At 39.4% G+C, this 23,378-nt stretch overlaps 1 protein-coding gene across 1 annotated transcript in view; it reads right to left on the reverse strand.

Moving 5' to 3' along the window:
• Positions 1 to 10,957: 10,957 nt before the first annotated feature.
• The window catches only part of LOC127527954 (uncharacterized), a 177,549-nt gene continuing 165,128 nt past the window's right edge, over positions 10,958 to 23,378 (reverse strand). The window contains exon 2 of the mRNA XM_051928360.1: positions 10,958 to 11,715. Coding sequence (XP_051784320.1) covers positions 11,491 to 11,715 — 225 coding nt within the window. The 3' untranslated portion in view covers positions 10,958 to 11,490. The remainder of the gene's footprint in view (positions 11,716 to 23,378) is intronic.

Consider the following 23,378-nt stretch of genomic DNA (forward strand, 5'->3'; position numbering starts at 1 on the left):
AAAAATGCAATATACACTAAAGATAAATACAATGGAACAACAGGAAAAATAATTCCCATTTCCTCAAAATTAACTGGCAGACATAAACACCTAGAAAATTAGAAGCCAATCAATTTCCTCTTCAAACTATCTCCATCCTGAAAGAAGGTTGTTGTGCTCCTGTAGAATTATCAAATTTTTTTTCTCTGTTACATTGCTTTTGTTGTTTGTAATAATGGTTGTGAAAAGTTTTTCTCATGTTTTTCTCAAAGTTTCTGATACAACAGGCCTCTATGGGGATCAATGCTAAACAAACAGCAAACAATATAAAAATGTAAAATATTTACTTGTTGTATCCAGCAAGGGGTGCTCTTTATCCCCGGGATGTGTTTCTTGATGCAGAATTGACTAGAACTAATGCCATCCCTTTTGTACCCATGGCAGGAAATAATTACAAGAGAGAAATATAGTACAAAAAGGGATTTATGTATTTAACTTGCTTTAAAAGATAACATTCATTCCCAGAATATAATACACAATCCTGTATACATACATATTCAGGCGAGAAGTAAAGGGACATCACAGCCAAGTGGGAGAATGCTGACACACAGATATCCCATCCAGCGAGGAATGTCGGCGGCATGGTGAGACGCTTCTGACGTTGTGCTGGATCCTTGTCATTATAAACACTTACATAATTACATATTCATAGAATTCATGGGCAAATACCAGAAGAACTTTGTGGTTATTAATACCTTCACAGACTTTGGGTTTTTTAACTATATTGGTCAAGCAGACATCAGTACCTTTTATAATAACCTGCTTGTGTCCTTCACATGTTTTCTGCCTTACAGCTGTTTCCCTGACAGTCTACCTCTCTCAGCTGAATTGTATGGCATAAATTCCACAAATTACATTTGGCACGAATGACCTTTTTGCTACACTTCTGTAACATATAACCCATCAGTCTAATATCCAGTCCTGTGCTCATAACATACCAAGAACATTTATTTTGACTGAAACAACTTCATGAAGCTATGTTCCAGTAAATAGCCTGTGTAAAACTCACTGTTCTATATAATATGTTCCATTCAATATTTATATAGTTGTCAAAACAGATTGTGATACTACCTGAAAATACTTTTTCTACATGGCATTGTGTAAAAAAAAAAAAAAAAAAAAATAGTAGATACTCGCATAGGCATACCAAATAGTGCCAGGGAAGGCACTCAAGGGCCCATTTAGTTACATCAGTTACAGTGGCATGAAAAAGTTTGAGCACCCTTGCTTAAAATATCTGTTACTGTGAATAGTTAAGTGAAGATGAACAGATCACCAAAAGGCAAAACATTAAAGATGACACATTTATTTTCAGCATTTTATATAAGAGTAGTGTATTGTTTTTGTTTTGTACAGTTATACAGTGAAAAAAGGAAAGGAGCATCATGCAAAAGTTTGGGTTCCCCAAGATATCTGAGGTAAGTAAGATTTAGCGGACTCTGGAGTGGTGGTGCACTGTTCTACTGTGCAGCAGCACAAGAACAAATATGACCTTCATGCAGCGAGTCAGCAAAGGAAAACCTTTCTTGTGTCCTAGCCACAAAATTCAATACCTGAAAATTGAAAATGAACATTTAAATAAGCCTGATGCATTTTGGAAACAAGTCCTGTGGACTGACAAAGTCAAAATATAAATTTTTGATCACAATGTGTGAAGATATGTTTAGAGAAAAAAGGGTGCAGAATTCCAGGAAAAGAACACCCCTCCAATAATTAAGCGGTGGGGTGGATCAGTCATGGGCTTGTGTTGCAGCCAGTGTCACAGGGAACATTCCCTCACTGCTAGGGGAAGAATGGATTCAAATAAATACCAGTAAATCCATCCATCCATTATCCAAACCGCTATATCCTAACTACAGGGTCACGGGGGTCTGCTGGAGCCAAACCCAGCCAATACAATACCCTGGGCAGGGCATCAGCCCACCGCAGAATACCAGTAAATTCTGGAAGTAAACATCACACCATCTGTAAAAAAGCTGAAGTAAAAAAGAGGATGGGTCCTACAACAAGATAATGATCTGAAAAACATCTCAAAATCTACAATGGAATACGTCAATTGAGGCGCAAACCGATGGTTTTGCCATAGCCCTTATAGCCCCCTGACCTAAACATGATTGAAAAGTAATTGATATGGAAACATAAGCTATTAACATCATCCCTGCTGACCCAGCATTCACTATTGTTCATTTCTTATAACACTGCCAGCAAATGTGAAGTTGAAATTTGCAGTTGTGCCAAGCGTGCATAGTAAACAGTGAGTGAAGCATGATCAAGCTTTTACAGGTTATTATACTAGTAAATGCTGCAATATTAACTATAAATAAAAACTATTAAACAGGTATTTTAGAGATGTGTAGTAAAAAATGAATGTTAAACATGGGTGAATCTAAGATTGCTGCTAAAAACTCATTATTTTAACATGGCTTTCTCATAGCTTCATTTTAGTTTAATCCTGATACTCTGTAAATAACATTTAATTATCAATATCATTCCTGGTGGCTCCATAATCCGTACTAACCCCTACTTTCTCTTCTGTTCTTTTTCCTGTTTTCCGTGGTGGTGATCTGCGCCACCACCACCTGATTGATCAAAACACCGTGATGTCCCTATATTGATGGATTAAAGGCCAGAAGACCACATGACCATCATCATCAAGTTCTTCCATGTGAACCCTGAATACCATGAGGAATGATTGTGAGGTCATTTATGTTAGGTAGAATGCCTAGAGGGGGCTGGGTGGTCTTGTGGCCTGGAACCCCTGCAGATTTTTTTTTTCCAGCCATCTGGAGTTTTTTTTTGTTTTTTCTGTCCTCCCTGGCCATTGGACCTTACTTTTATTCTATGTTAATTAGTGTTCCCTAATTCTATTTTCTTATTTATTTTATTTATTTCTTCATCATATTAAGCAATTTGAGCTACATCATTTGAATGAAAATGTCCTATATAAATAAATGTTGTTGTTGTTGTAAGATGTCTAGGTAGATAAAGTAAGCAGTGCAAGGTGATAGTTATTAAGACAAGACAATTTAATTTACTTTTTAGTTGTAATAATTTTGTCTTTCTTAAAGCAAGAAGAAACTACATTTGTTTCTATGGCACATTTTCATACAAATGATGTAGCTCGAAGCGATTTACAACTTGTCAAAGAAGTTATTAAATTTACATCAAAATAATAATGCATAAATAGTATATAAAAATAAATAATGAACACTTACATAAATTAAATATATAATTAAGAGTAAAAAAGTCCTAAAATACAGAATTGTTTTTTTAAGTTTCTAAGTGACATTTCCATGATAAGGTCAGATGGCCAGGGTGGGCTGAAAAAAAAAAACCTATTTAATAATTAAGCTGGAATAAAAAACAAAATCTGCAGGGGATCCTGGCCAAAAGAATACCCAGCCCCCACTGAACATTTTGCCTAACATAAATGTTTTTAAGTAGTTCTTTATTGCTTTTTTTAGGCTTTGTCTTAATGCAGTGTTAATTTGGGGTACCTGCTTTCATTCAGACCACGCATGTGGCTTCACAGGACTTTGATCAGGTCTGCACCACCACAGAAGAAACAGAAGGAGACTGGAGATTAAAAAAAAACGTTAAAGATTTAAGACAACATTTAACTAGCATGATTTTAGGGGCAAAGCAGCAGTCTCCATCCTCACACCCTTCATTGATTATTTACCTGCTTGTGCTTATACTCACATCACCTCAAAGGGCATTTTAATGTATGTTGGACAGTGCTGGTAATTAACTTCATATTAGATTTATAATTTTCTATGTGGCCTGTCACATTCCATGTGCTCAAAGGTTCTAAGTTTGGATTACTTTATATTTAGGCATTTTTAATTGTAACGATTGTGTGCTTTTTTTTTAATTCCACATCATCAAAATGAAAATGCTTTGGCTTCACTATTTTCATAGTTGGAAAGTCGGATTCAAATTTCTTATTAAAAGCAGTATCTCATTATTAATCAGGTCTTTTGATAAATCTTTGAATTGTTTCGTGGCCTCTAAAAATGATTTGAATTTGTTTTTGGGGTTCCCGAGGCCAACAAATCTAATGGTGACATTAATCTTTTGTTTCCTTGTGTTTTGTTAAAAATAATTCATGCTCTCCCATGGCACCATCTTGTTTTTTTGTTGATGTAGACTGTTTGAATGCAAGGCCCTAGGAGGCAGTTCATGGAAGTTTCATGTCATTTTAAACAGCAAACAGCACACGCACCTAATCATCCTAGATTTGGATTCATTAAAGAAATATCTTTGCAAACATTTGATTTTATTCATTACAATTCTTTCCTGTTTTCTGATTACAATGTATATCTTGTGGTTACGTGCTGCCATTTTGGGCTTATACCTTACTGCTCTGTTCTCTGATCACGATTCTGGCTACACAGCCTGATCTTTGTTATTTATTGTCTTCCTGATTGTGACTGGCGCATGAATTCCGAGTTCTTCATGCCCTCCCCAATTCCATTTTCTCTCAACACTGCTGTCGCCTAATGCTGTAGTGATTAATTAGACCAACGCTGTATCATTTTTGTTTTCCCACACATCATCTTGTAATTCATGGCATACAATGAATGGCGTTCCTGCCAGGATGGACTTCTCTCCCTTACCTGGCTGGAAGGCCCAGGTGACAAATGAGCAGAGAGAGTGGCAGGATGACCCCTGCCTTAGCCAGAAGGATGGCAGAAGATGCCAGGACATTAGTGGTCACACTGGCATCCCAGCAGGGTTAGACCAAAGAACAGTACTCAGGAAGGAGGACAGTGTGACAGAAGGATGTGTGTTCAGGGCTCAGTGGTGGCTCTGAGGCTAAGGATCTGTGCTGGTATCCAGAAGGTCTGAATCCCCGTCACTGCCAAAAAGAGATCCTGCTCTGCTGGGCTCTTGAGCAAGACCCTTAACCTGTAATTGCTCCAAGGGCGCTATACAATGGCTGACCCTGTGCTCTGACCCCAAGGGGTATGCGAAAACTAACAAATTCCTAATACAAGAAATTGTATAAGGTGAAATAAAGAACAAAAAAAAAACAAACAAAAAAAAAAGATGGAGGGGGAAAAAAAGTGTCAGGACTACTGCCTCCCCCCATATGCTAGATGGCAACATCCCTGGGTCAGAATTCCCATACAGACAGCCGTAGGACATGCTAGGACCTGTAGTTCTGATTGGCAGGATTCATGGGTCCACCGGGGGGAGCTGCTGGGAATAATCATTCATACTTTATAGGGTTTGACCAGTAAGTGCTTCAATCAGGCTCTATCCTAAAAGTACTCCTAGGTCAAAGATAAAAGGATCTGCTTGACCTCAACCAAGCATGTTGAAGTCGGGTGGAAGAGAATAAAGCTTGAATGGGAGGTGTGGAGAAAGTGAGAAAAAGAGAATTATATTATGTTAAAGACATTTTAAGGTATTTTGTATAATAAATATGTGTGTTTCAACTGGGATTTGTGTCTGTACAGTTATGTTTGGGGTTTGGGGTACAGCAACGTTTCATACCGATCACAAGCTGTAAGCATCTTTAATACTTATAATAGCAGCTGTCAAACTGAATGTCTGTGCTAGGCCAGGAGACATCTGTTCATGCATCTATTTCATAACTTACCTAATTCAATTTTTTTTTTGTGGGGAGCCTATCTTGTTAGCATGCAATGAATTATATTATTTGCTCCTGTGCTCATGTCCTGCCTTGTCTGCACTCTCTAATGAATCTATTTGAGTCATATCTTTCCAAAGTTTATCTTCAGAGCCAGAGGCAATGCAAGCAAGCAACTCCAAGGCAGCAGTGCTTCACCAGTCCTGGTTCATCAGTATTCTTTTCCAGTGGTCTGAATATTCACCTTTAACTTTCATGTTTGTTGTAAGAATTGCTCATTTGACCTTGCCACATAGACCAGAAAAATATTAGCAGTCACCTGGAACTTACAGCACTAACTCTGAAGAAGCATATGAAGAATTTTACTTTGTGTACACCATCTGTATTTTCCGTTGTGGAATATCTGAAATTTTTATTATTTATTTCAAGATTACTAAACAAATTTTGACCACACCAACTGTTACTTTGCACCAATCATCAAACTCAGAATTCCAAAGTATTAGAAGATGGGCTCAATTATTAAGCATTAGTAAAAGGGTAGATAAAACATTTTAGGGTATTTGCATATGTACGATTTAAATTCTCCTAGTATATGTCTTAGAATATTTGAAATTTTCTGTTCCCCAAAATTCATTAGAGATCGAAGTTAGAGTTGTAAGGGTTTTAAGGAAAAAATACACTTTTCTGTCAATTATGTATTGTGAAATTGTAAATTTAATATATTTATTATACAATATGAATGCTCAGACATTATCAAATGTTTTTTGTCTTTTATAAGGTAGAAAAATACATACCGATCCATACAGAAAAGCATCATACTGCTTTAAAAGTTTAAAAAATAAGACTACCATGTGTGGAATAATTGCAAGAAAAACATGACCAAATCTCTGTCATGAGTTTTGTTTTGATGAGAAAGGTTACATAACAGTTTTTTTTTGGCCATTTTTGCTATACTGGATCTGTGTGGGTAGCTTTCTCCTGTGACTGTAGAATTAAATTTAAAAAAAAAATCTCTTTTTGCAGCCCCATAGCCCACCTCACCCCTAACACAGCATTGTAGAACATGTATTGTTACTTGTGAGGTGTATTGTACTCTGCATTTCATAATTTGAGCATGTTATGCAATAAGCCTTTGTCCAATGTTTTTCATAGACTTTGTCCTTTTTTGTAGCTTTAGTAAATAAAATATCAGCAACAAAAAGCTCCTCTTTAAAAATGAAGCCAGCCCTAAACTTTCAACTGGCAATTATTTTAGCTTAAAATGCATCTGAGCAGCCTGCACTTCCCAAAAGGCTCAGAAAACAGACAGGCAACCTGAAAGAATTCTGTTTTGAAAGGAGAGCTTCTTCTAGAGCAGTCTCATGGCCTGCAGACAAGCAGTGAAGCAGAGGAGTGCATCCTTTATCTTTAGATCCAACTTTAGTCCTCAAGAGCATGTAGAACAAAGACAATTAAACACAGAAGAGCAGATGGATCTCTGTATGGTTAGAATACTTTTGAAGACTTACCGCTTATTACAGAAATGAGTATTTCTTTATTCTTAAACTTTACTTGTGGTGTCAAAGGCCTCCTTTTTTGCACTGTGCATTTAGGCATATCACAGCCTGATAGGTTCTAGTCTTCACTCTTAGATAGCATAAATGTAGAATGTAAGTAGCAGTTCAGTTTACTTTATTTGATTTTATTCTTATTTACACCACATTTCTTCCTAGTTATACTTACTAGTATGTCAGCATGTCCACAATGTAGATCTGTGCTTTTTAATATTTGTATAGTTAATCTCCAAAAGAAAATGTGGTTGTTGCATGCAGTGTGGCTTTCCAAAAAAGTGCTAACTTACTCCATGTTTGCCACTCTTGTATAAAATCTGATATTCAGGTTGAGGAAAGGTTTCACCATTATATGAGATCCATGCATGACAGAGCAATCAACATCTGTCAACTAAATGTGGCTCAAAAAAGTCTGGTATCTTTCTTTTTACCACCTCCAGAGTTGAAAATAATCCAAAGCAAACGGAGACAGAGGCCCTTTGTTAGCAATATATAGCCAGCATAGAAATTAAAACTATGATTAATGAAAGCCTTAATTAAATTGAATCATATATTGCAATAGGTAGTATGAAAAGAGTGTAAATCAATACCCTCAGCCACAGTAAGAGTTAAATTATAAAGGCTAATGCCCATACCTTTTCTCTAAAGTAATCTGGAAGACCACCAAAATTTACAACAGCTAGGTTTAGGAATGAGCCAAGTAAATAAGAGATGGACACTCCTGTGACCAGACGGCCAAATATCTCTTAAGTCATAAGATAAGGGTTGAAAGGTAATCATGTCCATTAGGAGGTTAATTATGCCAATTAAGCCCAAGAAAACACTGACAGAATCTATAAGCCAGAGGGTAGGAATGCATCAAGTTAATAGAAGATGGGATCAAGGTAATGGTGGCTGATAATGAGACAATTAAATCCATTAGAAACTTAGCAATTTTTATTAGGGATTAGAAAATATTGGTGACTAAGAAGAAACACAGTAATGCAGAAGTCACATAATGATTAGAAAAGTATACAAAGTGAGGTAATCTCATGAAAAGCAATAAAACGAGGTACCACCAAACTATCTGCACTCACTTCATTGAACTGAGTCAGCTTCGTGCTCTGTGCAATAAAGTCTAAATTCTGATTGTTCATCCAGAAACTCTGTGTGTTTTATTTCAAGAGAGAGCGAGTCTTTCTTCACAACACCGGCCAGCTTTGCAGTATGTATGATTGCCTTTTTGACTAATGGGTAGGTAGAACGTCAGTTATGAGACTTCCACCCTGGAGGAAGAGGCATTGCTGGAATTAACACGCATGAAAGTGAAAAATAGTTCCTGGACTATGTTGCCACTTTTATTTAACTAGCACAAACTCAGCCATGGATGCTACGTCTTCATTTTCTTTAGCTTGTAATTAGCTTATTCTAATATGCACACAAAGCATACAGCACTGTATATTAGGTGGAAAAAAACAGAACTGTTCATATCCTTTGTCTTCAACAGTTAAGCTTTTACAACACGCCAAATAATCTATATTACTAAACGACAGTTTAATTTATGCACGCCGGACACACCGAAGCGCATGCACACTGCGCCGTGGCGCCCCAGAGTCAAACGCAGCGGCTTCCCAGAGTCAGTATGTGGCGCCCAAACAACACAACCTGTAAACTAAACTTGCTCTAATCCACTGTGCCAGCAGTATGTGTGACATGTTCAATTATGATTCCTAACAGTAAATGACGTCTACCTAACGACACAGCCACAGAACAACAAAGACGAGACCGCATAGATAAAAACAATAAACGGAGGCTCCTACAACGCGCTTCAAAAACACCACACGCAAAGAAGTCACGGCTCCACAATGAAAGAGCTCAACTAACGGAAATACAAAACGAGCCCGTATGGATAAACACAATGAACGAGCGCGCCCACAACGCGCTTCTGACACAGCAAAGGCAAAGGAGGCACAGCTCCAAATGGAAGGAGCTCAACGATTAGTAATACAAACATGAGCCTGTGTGGCTACGACCTGTAAACGAGCCCGTATGGATAAAAACAACGAACGATGGCGCCCACACAAAGAAACCGCTTTAGTACAGATAAGTTTATTTAATTAAATGAAAACTTTACCATGGCTACTAAACCTGAGATAAAGTGTGCACGCCAGGTTGTACAGCCGCCCGAATGCGACCGCCCACACCACCGCATATACCACGTTTGTTTAGTAATGTGGCCCTCCATGCCCGGATCTGCCGCCATGGTCACTTCAGCACGCGAATCCGCCGCCGTCAGCAAACGACTTTTCACTGATGACACAGCCATAGAAAAACAAAAAAGAGACTGCATGAATAAAAACAATAAACGAAGGCGCCTACAACGTGCTTCTGAAACACCAGAACCAGATGAGTCACAGCTCCAAAAAGAAACCGCTTTAGTACCAATATGTTTATTTAATTAAATGAACTTTCCCAGGATGCACCCACCCTCCATGATATTTCATCCCTCCAAATATCGGAGGGAAAAGAAAGTGATTGCCATTCTTGGATTTGCGATTCTTTCGAGAATCGCGGGCTTGCTAGTTTATATCTAACATAAGACTACAGCCACAAAACACTTCCTATAATGAGATCATAGATGAAGAACACAGACATCTTCCTTCCTTCCTCAGGAGACTCAGGAAAACAGCACAAACATACAAAGATATTCATTAATGCTGGTGTAATAAAAAGATATCAGAAGAAAGGAATCCACTATGACAATTGTTAGTCTCAATGTTCCACAGCATGCATATAAATTTATGGGATTCAGTTATTTGTTTTTCTTGTTTAAATCTGTCTTTAACAGTAGCTAAAAGTTTGAAGTGTGCCAATATGATCTGTGAGGTTTATTCCATAGACAGTCTTCTTCTTCTTCATTTTTCGGCTGCTCCCGTTAGGGGTTGCCACAGCGGATCCTCTTCTTCCATATCTTTCTGTTCTCTGCATCTTGCTCTGTTACACCCATCACCTGCATGTCCTCTCTAACCACATCCATAAACCTTCTCTTAGGCCTTCCTCATTTCCTCTTTCTTGGCAGCTCTATCCTTAGCATCCTGCTCCCAATATACTCAGCATCTCTCCTCTGCACATGTCCAAACCAACGCAATCTCGCCTCTCTGACTTTGTCTCCCAATCGTCCAACTTGAGCTGACCCTCTAATGTACTCATTTCTAATCCTATCCATCCTCGTCACACCCAGTGCAAATCTTAGCATCTTTAACTCTGCTACCTCCAGCTCTGTCTTCTGCTTTCTGGTCAGTGGCACCGTCTCCAACCCATATAACATACTGTAGTCTCACTACTGTCCTGTAGACCTTCCCTTTCACTCATGCTGATACCCATCTGTCACAAATTACTCCTGACACTCTTCTCCACCCATTCCACCCTGCCTGCACTCTCTTTTTCACCTCTCTTCCACAATCCCAATAACTCTGTACTGTTGATCCCAGGTATTTAAACTCATCCACCTTCACCAACTCTACTCCCTGCATCCTCACCATTCCACTGACCTCCCTCTCATTTACACACATGTATTCTGTCTTGTTCCTACTGACCTTCATTCCTCTCCTCTCTAGAGCATATCTCCACCTCCCCAGGGTCTCCTCAACTTGCTCCCTACTATCGTTACAGATCACAATGTCATCAGCAAACATCATAGTTCACGGGGACTCCTGTCTAATCTTGTCTGTCAACCTGTCCATCACCATTGCAAATAAGAAAGGGCTCAGAGCCGATCCCTGATGTAATCCCACCTCCACTTTGAATGCATCTGTCACTCCTACCGCAGACCTCACCACTGTCACACTTTCCTCGTACATATTCTGTACAACTCTTACGTATTTCTCTGCCACTCTGGACTTCCTCATACAATACCACAGCTCCTCTCGATGCACCTTGTCATATGCTTTCTCCAGGTCCACAAAGATGCAATGCAACTCCTTCTGGCCTTCCCTAAACTTCTCCATCAACATCCTCAGAGCAAACATTGCATCTGTGATGCTCTTTCTTGGCATAAAACCATACTGCTGCTCACTAATCATCACCTAACTTCTTAACCTAGCTTCCACTACTCTTTCCTATAACTTCATGCTGTGGCTCATCAATTCTATCCCCCTGTAGTTACTACAGTCCTGCACATCCCCCTTATTCTTAAATATCGGCACCAGTACACGTCTTCTCCACTCCTCAGGCATCCTCTCACTTTCCAAGATTCCATTAAACAATCTGGTTAAAAACTCCACTGCCATCTCTCCTAAACACCTCCATGCTTCCATAGGTATGTCATCTGGACCAACGGGCCTTTCCATTCTTCATCCTCTTCATAGCTGTCCTTACTTCCTCCTTGCTAATCTGTTGCACTTCCTGATTCTCTATCTCCACATCATCCAACCTCTTCTCTCTCTTGTTCTCTTCATTCATCAGCCTCTCAAAGTACAATTTCCATCTGCTCAACACACTCTCCTCACTTGTGAGTACGTTTCCATCTTTATCCTTTATCACCCTAACCTGCTGCACATCTTTCCCAGCTCGCTCCCTCTGTCTAGCCAATCGGTACAGGTTCTTTTCTCCCTCCTTAGGGTCCAACCTCTCATATAACTCATCATACGCCTTTTCTTTAGCCTTCGCCACCTCTCTCTTCACCATGCACCTTATCTCCTTGTACTCTTGTCTACTTTCTGCATCTCTCTGACTATCCCACTTCTTCTTTGCCATCCGCTTCCTCTGTATACTCTCCTGTATTTCCTCATTCAAACCACCAGGTTTCCTTTTCCTCCTTCCTCTTTCCAGATGTCACACCAAGCACCCTTCTTGCTGTCCCCCTTACTACATCTGCTGTAGTTTCCCAGCTGTCTGGTAACTCTTCACTACCACCCAGTGCCTGTCTCACCACCTCCCTAAACTCAACCTTGCAGTCTTCCTTTTTCATCTTCCACCATTTGATCCTTGGCTCTACCCACACTCTCTTCCTCTTCTTGATCTCCAATGTCATCCTACAGACCACCATCCTATGCTGCTTAACTACACTTTCCCCTGCCACCACTTTGCAGTCTTCAATCTCCTTCAGATTAACTCTTCTGCATAGGATGTAATCGACCTGTGTGCATCTTCCTCCACTCTTGTACGTAACCCTATGTTCCTCCCTCTTCTTAAAATAAGTATTCACCACACCCATGTCCATCCTTTTGGCAAAATCCACTATTCTCTGACCTTCTTCATTCCTCTCCTTGACACCAAACCTACCCATCACCACCTCGTCTCCTCTGTTCCCTTCGCCAACATGCCCATTGAAATCCGCTCCAATCACCACTTTCTGTCCCTTGGGTACACTGTTCATCATTTCATCCAACTTGCGGTGCATATGCACTAACAACATTCATCATCACACCTCTAATTTCCAGCTTCATAATCATTACTCTGCCTGACACTCTTTTCACCTCCAAAACACTCTTGACATACTGTTCCTTCATAATAACTCCTACTCCATTTCTCCTCCCATCCACACCATGATAGAACAACTTGAATCCACCTCTGATCCACCTGACCTTACTCCCCTTCCATTTAGTCTCTTGCACGCACAATATATCAACATTCCTTCTCTCCATCATATCTGCTAACTTTTTCCCCTTACCAGTCATACTGCCAACATTCAAAGTTCCTACCCTCAGTTCCACTCTCTTTACTTTCTTCCTCTCCTCCTGCCTCCGGACACGTCTCCCCCCTCTTCTTCTCCTCCTTCTTCTTTGGCCAACAGTAGCCCAATTTCCGCCAGCACCCTGTTGGCTAACAGTACTGGTGGTGGTTGTTGTTAACCCGGGGCTCGACCGATCCGGTATGGAAATTTGTGTTGTTGAATGTATATTGATTTGGCAAAATTTTACACCGGATGACCCTTTTGATGTAACCCTCCCCATTTATCCGGGCTTGGGACTGGCACGAAAAAACACACTGGTTTGTGCATCCCCTGTGGCTGTATTTTATTTGAACTCGGTAAATCTACTCTATATATATATATATATATATATATATATATATATATATATCCATCCATCCATCCATTTTCCAACCCGCTGAATCCGAACACAGGGTCACGGGGGTCTGCTGGAGCCAATCCCAGCCAACACAGGGCACAACGCAGGAACCAATCCCGGGCAGGGTGCCAACCCACCACAGGACACACACAAACACACCCAGCACACACTAGGGCCAATTTAGAATCGCCAATCCACCTAACCTGCATGTCTTTGGACTGTGGGAGGAAACCGGAGCGCCCGGAGAAAACCCACGCAGACACGGGGAGAACATGCAAACTCTACACAGGGAGGACCCGGGAAGCGAACCCAGGTCCCCAGGTCTCCCAACTGCGAGGCAGCAGCGCTACCCACTGCGCCACCGTGCCGCCCATTATATATATATATATATATATATATATATATATATATATATATATATATATATATATATATATATATATATATATATATATATATATATATATATATATATACTGTATATAAAATCCTAAGCCTAAAAGTGCAACAGTGACGTTTTTAATGTTATATTTTTTGTCATGCTTTAAATCAGCTTATTTTAAAACCTACATATACATACATATACAGTATATGTGTTGTATCATTCTTTTCAGAATTTATCAGACTTTAATGTGATGCTGTTAGATTTTAAGATTCTTATTCCATTTTTAAATTACAAACTAAAAAATATCAAGAACTCACGTCTTGCGAGATGGGACTTTGTGCCAAAAGATTTAACCATGCCTGGGACCGGAAATAGAATACAAGCAGTAGGACAGCTGCTGTACAGGCTTTTAAATGTTTGAAGTGCTGTGCGAGATGCAGATCACATGGCACGGCAGCAGTAGCAAGCCAGCAGATGATCAAGCAAAGAGGAGGTAAAAATAAAAATTTATTTGTTTTCCATTGTATCACTATTTAAGAGGGGGTGTTGGAGGAGCGACCGTGTCTCCTTGAGGTGCCTTCAGCCCCCCTCGTCACAACATGAGTGGCAGAGATGTAAAGTGGCTAGCGCATAGCTTAGGCTAAGGGGGTTGGCGAGCAAAACGAGCAGGGGGGATCCCCCTAGAGAGGCCATAAAAAATACAGCTGATGCCATGCAATCCATCTAACAGGCTATGTAAGTAATTTGACAGGGAGAAGGCACAATTGAGATGGGAAGAGACAAGTTGAGACAACTCAGGCTAATAAAAAGTGCTCAAATGCTTCTTGTGATGGTCAATATATGGTCAGGGGCTACTGTCACATATGCTCAATACACATGAGGATGATGCAGACAAATTCCCATAAAACTCTGCAATATTTATTCAACGGAGCACACTTACACACACTGTTCATCTGTCTGCTTTGACCTGCTTTTTATATCAGCTTCCTGCTACTTGCTCTCTGCCAGTGGATGCTGTTTGGTTAACTCACATGTCAATCATTTCAGTACCTTGATGGGTACTGTCTGCTATTTAGAGTTTCTATGTGTTTGCAAAGAATGAATCCCGTGTTTGGCAAATGTGTGTTCTTATATTAGAAATAAAGACTGTGAGAAACTTATAAAGATCTAGCAACTGCAATGAACATTAGAGCTCACCAGCGAACAGATGGAAGACATTATTATTGAGTATTAATGAGTTAGTATTGGTTTTAAATTGTATTTCAGTGTTTGATTAATTCATTACCTATATGTATCCTATACTACTTTTATATTTAATAAAATTGTTTAAATCAGCTTCCACTAATATGTGTCAAGTTTCACGCAATTGTTAAAGATGTTATAATTCAGCCAATGTTTTTCCTCTGGCTGCTTTTATGTCTGTTTTATTCATTTTTGATTCTTTTGTTTATGTTACATTATTTGGTCATTTAGTTTATTTGTAAACGTGTATCATATCCTATATACCCTGTGTTTTTTGAGTGGTTCCCCAAGAGCTGGGGCCACCTGCCATCACCATAAGCAACTGCCCTCAGCCCTATAGATGCAGGGGCAACCCACAGTCCCCTGCAGTTCATATTGAATGTACTTGTGATATAGCAAATTTTATACTATGATTTTCTGTGCTCTTTGATTATTTGTGATTTTCCTAGAAATTTTTAACCTGTGGACTGTTTTTGTGACTTTGCCTCTTGGATTTGGGATTTGGACTTTTGTTTTTGGGATTGCCTATTTTAAACACATTACCCTATATGCATTTTGCCTTGTGCTCCTTGGAACAGATTTTTTTGCTGCAGATAATTTTTATATACTTTTTATATTAATTAATCTTTTTATTTTTAAAGAGTTTTCATTGCCCTTTTTGTGTGATTAGCTGGTGTTGACAGTTTCCCCCTCCAGTGGTATGTTTGAGTCATTGTTTAGGACTTATTTGGTTTGAGATACTTGTGTTCATAACAAAGGATGCATTTAGTAGTAAAGCCATAAAAAGTAAAGCTGTTTTGGTAAATGATATTATATTAAGTACAAAATCTGATCTGTGTCTTCTCACTGAAACCTGGTTTAGTAAATCTGACACTGCTCCCCTAGATGGATACACATTCCTTCATAAGTCTAGAGATTCTGGTCAAGGACGAGGCTTTGGAATAATTCATTGTAACAAAGTTCAAATCACTTCTAAAAATTTAGGTGACTTTACATCCTTTGAGGCATTCATTTTAAATATTAAAACCGATTCCAACACAATTGTAGTGCTAGTCTAAAGTCCATCTTTTATCTAATTTGGCTATATATTATGATCACGTAGTACTGATGGGGGATTTTAATGTACACATTGATGTAGAAACTGACACTTTAAATTTAATTATAACTTACAAAGTTGAAAATTCAAAATTTAAATATTACTCCATTAAATTAAGTTATTTCTGATCAGTACTTAATTATGTTTGATTTGGTTCTGCACTTAGCAATACACTCACAGATTAAAACAAAGACAGTGTGATATCTAGACTGTAATTCTGCTTCAAAATTTATAGATACTTTGAATAAGTCAAGTGTAATTGTGGAAAACCATTTAGATCAGTTGACATCAAATGTAAACATGGAAAACAATTTAGATGAGCTAACAGGACATTATAATGTGACCTTGAGAGACGCTCTGGAGGCAGTGGCTCCCCTTAAAACAAAAGTGATCAAAACACATAGAAACTCTCCCTGGTTTAATGAAAACATTCAAGCTCTTAAATTAGAGTGTCGAAAACTGGAGCGCAGATGGAGAACAACAAAGCTACATGTCTTTCAAATTGCATGGACAGAGAGTGTTAATAAATATAAAAAAGCCCTCTTTAAAGCTCACTCAGAATACTATTCTACATTAATAGATAACAATAATAAAAATCCTCGGGTACTGTTTAGAACAGTGGCTAAATTAACAAATGGGAATTCAGATCTACAGTGCAAAATACCAACAGATATTAGCTGTACAGACTTTATGAACTTCTTTAATGAGAAAATTAAAAATTTAATATCCCAGATCTCAGCATCACAGTGCAAACCACATACTAGCCTGGCAGACCGTCTCACATTGCATTCAACAAAATGAAATTTTAATCCTGTAACTGAGCAGAAAGTCTTAACTTTCATTTCTAAAATGAAACCTACTACTTGTTCCCTAGACCCAGTGCTAACAAAACTAGTAAAAAGTGCAATGGATGTTCTTGCAACGCCTATTCTTAACAATATTTATATTATAATAGTTCATTATTGTATGGCACAGTACCTGATGCACTAAAAGTGTCAGTCATTAAATCATTTCTTAAAAAGTCAGACCTAGACCCACACATACTTAATAATTATAGATCCATTTCAAATACAGGGGGTCTTCTGGTTACAACGTCTCGACATATGACATTTTGAGTTTACAATGCTCACTCCCATAAAAACTTAAAAAAATTGAGACGTGAGAAGGAATAAAGGTAAGGATTTTTTTTACACTAATTTTTTCTATTACTACAGTACAGTGTACAGTACAGTATATTTATGTCCTTTTCCTTTTCTGTGGCTTAGTTGTGTTTTTATGTTCTAGATTATGATTTTGCAAATGTGTTAGGATAGGTAAGTGACTTAGGCTAAGGTGTGTTTCGACTTACACCAAAATTCGGGTTACATCATTGTTGTAGGAACGGAACTGTGTCGTAACCTCAGGACCCCCATATACACTTTCTCTCTAAAATACTTGAAAATGTAGTCGCCAGTCAGCTTCAGTCACATTTTATGCATCACAATTTATTAGAGAAATTCCAGTCTGGTTGCCATACTTGTCATAGTACAGAAATGGCACTAACACATGTTGTAAACGACACTCTGATGAAGGAAACTCCACTGTAATTATGTTGTTAGACTGAAGTGCAGCATTTGACACCTGTAAAAGGCACTATATAGCGCCCGACCCGGCACAGACTCAGGCAGAGGCACGTACTTAAATAAAAGACTTTTTATTTCTCTTCAGCCGTGGGGCACGCCTTCCCCGTGTCCCACGGGCCCAACACAGTCCCACAAGTACTTAAATTGCACACAAACCACACTTCTTTTCACCTCAGCACCACCACTCCTCCTCAGGCTTAGTCCTCCTCCTCCCGACTCTGGCTCTCTTGAGTGGTGGTGGCTGGCCTTTTTATACCCCACCCGGATGTAGTCCAGGTGCTTGGTCACCTGGGCCTAATTGCATTTCCGGGTGGGGCTGAGGAATTGACCAGCCGGGCTGGTAAGTCCACGCAGCTCCCCCTGGCGGCCATCCAAGCCCCCAACCAGGCTCTGGAGGACTCTATGTCCCATGGAGCCTTGCGCCAGGTTGGGGAATCATCGTCCACCAGGGAGGCTGCCACCAAGCGTCCCGGGGGAGGTACTGAGCTGCCCATGCTGGCTCCCCCGGAATGGATGCAGTAGGGGCGTCCCTGCCGGGCATGGGACCCGGCTGTCCTTCACACACCATTGACCATTCTATTTTACTGCACAGGCTAGAAAATTACATACAGTAGGGCTTACAGGTACTATCTTTGCTTGGTTTAGTTCTTATTTATCAAATCGATTCCAGTATGTACAGAAATGTGCTGACAGTATTCCACACATTATACGTAGAATTGAGATATGGTGTCACGCAGAGCTCAGTACTGGGACCTTTACTGTTTTCACTTTACATGCTTTCACTGGGATCTATTGTTAGAAAACATAATGTTAATTTTCACTCATGCGCAGATGACACCCAGTTATACCTTTCTTTTAGACCAAATGAAGTTTCTCCAATGATGTCTTTAATTAGTTGTGTTAGTGAATTAAAGGAGTGGATGGATGAAAACTACTTTAAACATTGATAAAACAGATGTTAATTATTGGAGGGAATGATGCTGATCGTAACAATATTTTGTCATCATTTAACTCACTATTAATTTTACTGAATCAGCCGTAATCTACCATGTCATTTAATTTACAAAGTTGTCTAAATCATGTTTCTTCCATCTTAAAAATGTTGGGAAATTAAGGCCTTTTCTAAATAAGCAGGATTTTGTGAAATTAATTCATGCCTTTATTTCTAATAGAATTGGCTACTGCAATGCAGTATCCACTGGATGTTCAAACTGTTCTTTTTACACCTTCCAGTTACAGTAATCCCTCCTCCATCGCGGGGGTTGCGTTCCAGAGCCACCTGCGAAATAAGAAAATCCGCGAAGTAGAAACCATATGTTTATATGGTTATTTTTATATTGTCATGCTTGGGTCACAGATTTGCGCAGAAACACAGGAGGTTGTAGAGAGACAGGAACGTTATTCAAACACTGCCAACAAACATTTGTTTCTTTTTCAAAAGTTTAAACTGTGCTCCAGGACAAGACAGAGATGACAGTTCAGTCTCACAATTAAAAGAATGCAAACATATCTTCCTCTTCAAAGGAGCAAACAAATCAATAGGGCTGTTTGGCTTTTAAGTATGCGAAGCACCGCGGCACAAAGCTGTTGAAGGCGGCAGCTCACACCCCCTCCGTCAGGAGCAGAGAGAGAGAGAGAGAGAGACAGATAAAAAAATCAATACGTGCCCTTCGTGCTTTTAAGTATGCGAAGCACCGTGCAGCATGTCACTTCACGAAGCAGCTGCACAGAAGGTAGCCAACGTGAAGATAATCTTTCAGCATTTTTAGACGAGCGTCCGTATAGTCTAGGTGTGCGAACAGCCCCCCTGCTCATTCCCCCTATGTCAGGATCAGAAAAAGTCAGCGCAAGAGAGAGAGCAGAGAGAGAGAAAAGTAAACTGGATAGCTTCTCAGCCATCTGCCAATAGCGTCCCTTGTATGAAATCAACTGGGCAAACCAACTGAGGAAGCATGTACCAGAAATTAAAAGACCCATTGTCCGCAGAAATCCGCGAACCAGCAAAAAATCCACGATATATATTTAAATATGCTTACATATAAAATCCGCGATAGAGTGAAGCCGCGAAAGGCGAAGCGCGATATAGCAAGGGATCACTGTAATCCAAAATGCTGCTGCAAGAATTATTATAACAACAAGAAAATATGAACACATAGCTCCAGTTCTTAAATCTTTACACTGGCTCCCGGTTACGTTTAAGGCAGATTTCAAAATTCTCCCTTTAACATATAAAGCCTTAAATGGCCACAGTCCATTGACCTTGACTGAACTTACCATGACTTACAAACTAGAACATACATCAAGATGCCAGTATGTATATGATTCCAAGGATTAATAAAATAACAGTGGGAGGTCGAGCTTTTAGTTACAGGGCCCCTAAACTGTGAAATGGTCTGCGTGCTACTATAAGAGATGCCCTATCGGTCTTAGCTTTCAAGTCTTGGCTGAAGGCTCACAACTTCAGTTTAGCATATCCTGACTAAAGCTGCTGATTAACTGTATAGACTGCATCTCTATTGTTAGTCGTTAGTACTAAAGTAATATGATTATAATATTATAATTAGTTACTAACGCTTACCTATTCTGTTTCTCTTCTTGGTAGTCAAATGTAGCAGCTGGCGCCTCTGCCCACCTGCCAAGTTGTTTTGCCTGCCTAAGGTAAAGTCATCTCTGATGGAGGATCGGATGAATCATCAGGTAGAGGGGTCCTTTCATGGCCCAGCACTGACTGAGCTGTGGAATGGCCAATAGGGGAGGCAGCTTGATGGAGGAGGTCTCTAGGACTCTGAAGAAATCCAAATCGTATTATGTGATATCATCTGTACTTGTAATATTTCTATTGCACTATTATATTGTATTGAGGATTACTTGTGTTCTGTTCTGTGTATTGTATTGTATTTACCTCCTTTTTTTGATACCCAACCTACCTGGAAAGGGGTCTCTCTCAAATTTGCACTAAATTTGTGGAAAACAGCACTAAATTTGGGCAAATGAAGTGATCAGTAGGAATACCTGCTTTAGGCATCCACCATAGGAGCTGAATAAAATGGATCATAGGAGTAAACTTACAGCTCCTATGTGGTAGCCCTTGGCTGAGTCACCACACTGCTCTTCAGTTGGTTAGCTCTGCTCACACAAAGCAACCCTGCTCTACTCTGTAGATCAATAAACCCTGCTTTCTGGCCTATCGCCTCCTTTTTAAAAAGAACGCTCTTTCTCACTCACCTATCCTACCTTAGATTCTAAACGGTACCAATCGCCAAAGTGGGAAACAGTTTTCATTTTTACACTTCCTGCAATAATGCAGCTCTTAAAACAAAACACAAAAGACATATTTAAGAAAATATAGATACTCAAACAATGAAGATTAAACAATCACTAACCAAAAAGTTATATTGGAATTGTACTTCCTAAAACTGTTGACCCAAAGTCAATGAAACTTAAACAAAACATTCTATATGCATGCATGTGCAAAAAGCTGTGCAGACTAGAATTGGCTTTGACACTCTTAGGAGACTGTAGGTAATCATCCATCCATTATCCAACCCACTATATCTTAACTACAGTGCCACCGTCCCACCCTGTAGGTAATCAGCACAGTGTAAAGTAAATACTAAAGTTTCAACCGACGAAACCGTTATTATTGACATACATATATGTGCACATCGGCAGGCTCTGCCCCATGTTTCTTTAAACAAAAGCAATTCAGCTGACAATGCACACTGTCAGGCACTGTGAAGCCCTTGGCATCACATTGTATGCACCCTTTGTTTCTGTGAGTCTTTGTTGTCTTCTGCCATAAGTAATAATAACACCTCAATGCAGAAATGTCTCTGAATGACTGCTTCTGAAGGACTGACTGGGAAATGATGTAAGAGTCACATGGGGGGCAATAATGAGGGATTCAGCCACTGAATCACAGACTATATGAACTTGTGTGCTGACCCTACTGTACCCTTAAAAACAGTGTGCAGTTTTCCAAACAAAAACCCGGAAATTAATAAGGAGCTAAAAAGTCTTCTAAATTAGAAGAAGAGAGTATTCAAATCAAGTGACAAAGATGCTCTAAAATGTGTACAAAGAATTCTGTAGGAAAAACAGAGTGAAGGAAAAAGAAGATTACTGAGCTAAAATAGAAAACAAACATTCAGAACAACATGAAAGATGAAATGGACTGGGCATAGTTATTGGACTCAAGCAATCCAGGACTCGGGGGCTAGAAGACAATGTGGACAAAGTTAACATCATGAACCAATTTTCTAATTGATTTTGTCTCTTTGGATTAGACAGAGTTAGTCCTTGAGCATTTAAGACCTGTGCAGACCACAGTAAACTTTGGTACCTAGTGTCACACATGTGCGCATGGGAGGCAGCTAAAGGGCTTGAGTAGGGACAGTTCTGAGACATACAGGGATGTGGCAGAGTGCACTGACTCTTTTTCTTCCTTGACTGCAGACCATTCATGGGAGATTCCACCTGGTCTTCTTGATGTCACTTCCAGGACCGAGCCAATGGAAGGAGACCTTGCTGGCTCCAGCCCCTGTGATGTCATGTCCGGGCTCGCACCAATGGTAGAAGACCTACATGAGCCCGACCCCTTTGACTTCACTTCCTGTCTTCCCCTTTAAAAAGCCTCCACCTTTTCCCTATTCCCTCAGTTCTGTTTGGACTCAGTTTTGTGCACATCAGTGCTGTATCATTTGAAAGCAACTTTGCAGCCAGGAAACCAAATTATACGGGTGGCTGCCCCAAATCTTTATATGACTCTGTCTCGAGTTTGTGACACTAGTCAGTCTGTCCCTAAGGCCCCAAAAAATGCTGCTGCTGTGAAAATCAGCTAGAACTGTTCCAAATCCAAAGAAGACAGGTGCCTCTTCAACCAATGATTACAGGCTAGTGGCCCTGTTGTCTCGCATCTTGAACATCTTCAAGATGCTGGCCCTGGACTATACAAGTCTTCTTGTGAAGTTTAACAAACAAGAAGCTTATTAAAAAGGCAGGCTCAGTTATGGGATGCACTCTGGATTCCCAAGAGATAGTAGCAAAGAAGAGAATGAAAACAAAACTGAGTACCATTATGAACAATGCTGCATATCCTTTTTCTAACATACGAACGCTGTCTACTTTCGACCAATGAATCATTTAGCAAACGTGTGTCAGGAGACACTACTGAGGCTTCTTCATACCAATAGCAATATACCTGTGTAATGCCTTACTGTGCCTGGGACTGCCAAGCCAGATGTTTTTCTTGTCTTTTTAGTAATTATGGTGAGAATTGGTGGGGAATGTTGATGTTGTTTATTATAAATTTATTTATTGAGTTTCTGTAAAAGGCTAAATTTCCCCCTTGGGTGCAAAAATCTATCTATCTATCTATCTATCTATCTATCTATCTATCTATCTATCTATCTATCTATCTATCTATCTATCTATCTATCTATCTATCTATCTATCTATCTATCTATCGCTACTTGCAATTGGTAAGATGAAGTTTGATTGATTCTTTTGCTGTCCTTATCAGTTATTACTCTCATTCATGTATGTTTTGCATTTAGACTTGAAAGGATTTTTTGTGTCAAATTGTCCCAGTGAATTATTTTGTATTTTAATTTTTCTGCAGTCTATCTGGTTATTTCATGTTATTCAGTACAACTGATGACTTTCTTTCTCAAAATGATGTTTAATGTTCTTCATTCCAAAAGCTGTTATATACAGTAAAGACTTACCAATTGAGATTGAAGTTTATTTGAATAGTAAGCTAGTGCTTTAAAACAATAACCCGACCCCCCCACACA

The sequence above is a fragment of the Erpetoichthys calabaricus genome, chromosome 5 (assembly GCF_900747795.2).
Source record: "Erpetoichthys calabaricus chromosome 5, fErpCal1.3, whole genome shotgun sequence".
Lineage (NCBI taxonomy): Eukaryota > Metazoa > Chordata > Cladistia > Polypteriformes > Polypteridae > Erpetoichthys > Erpetoichthys calabaricus.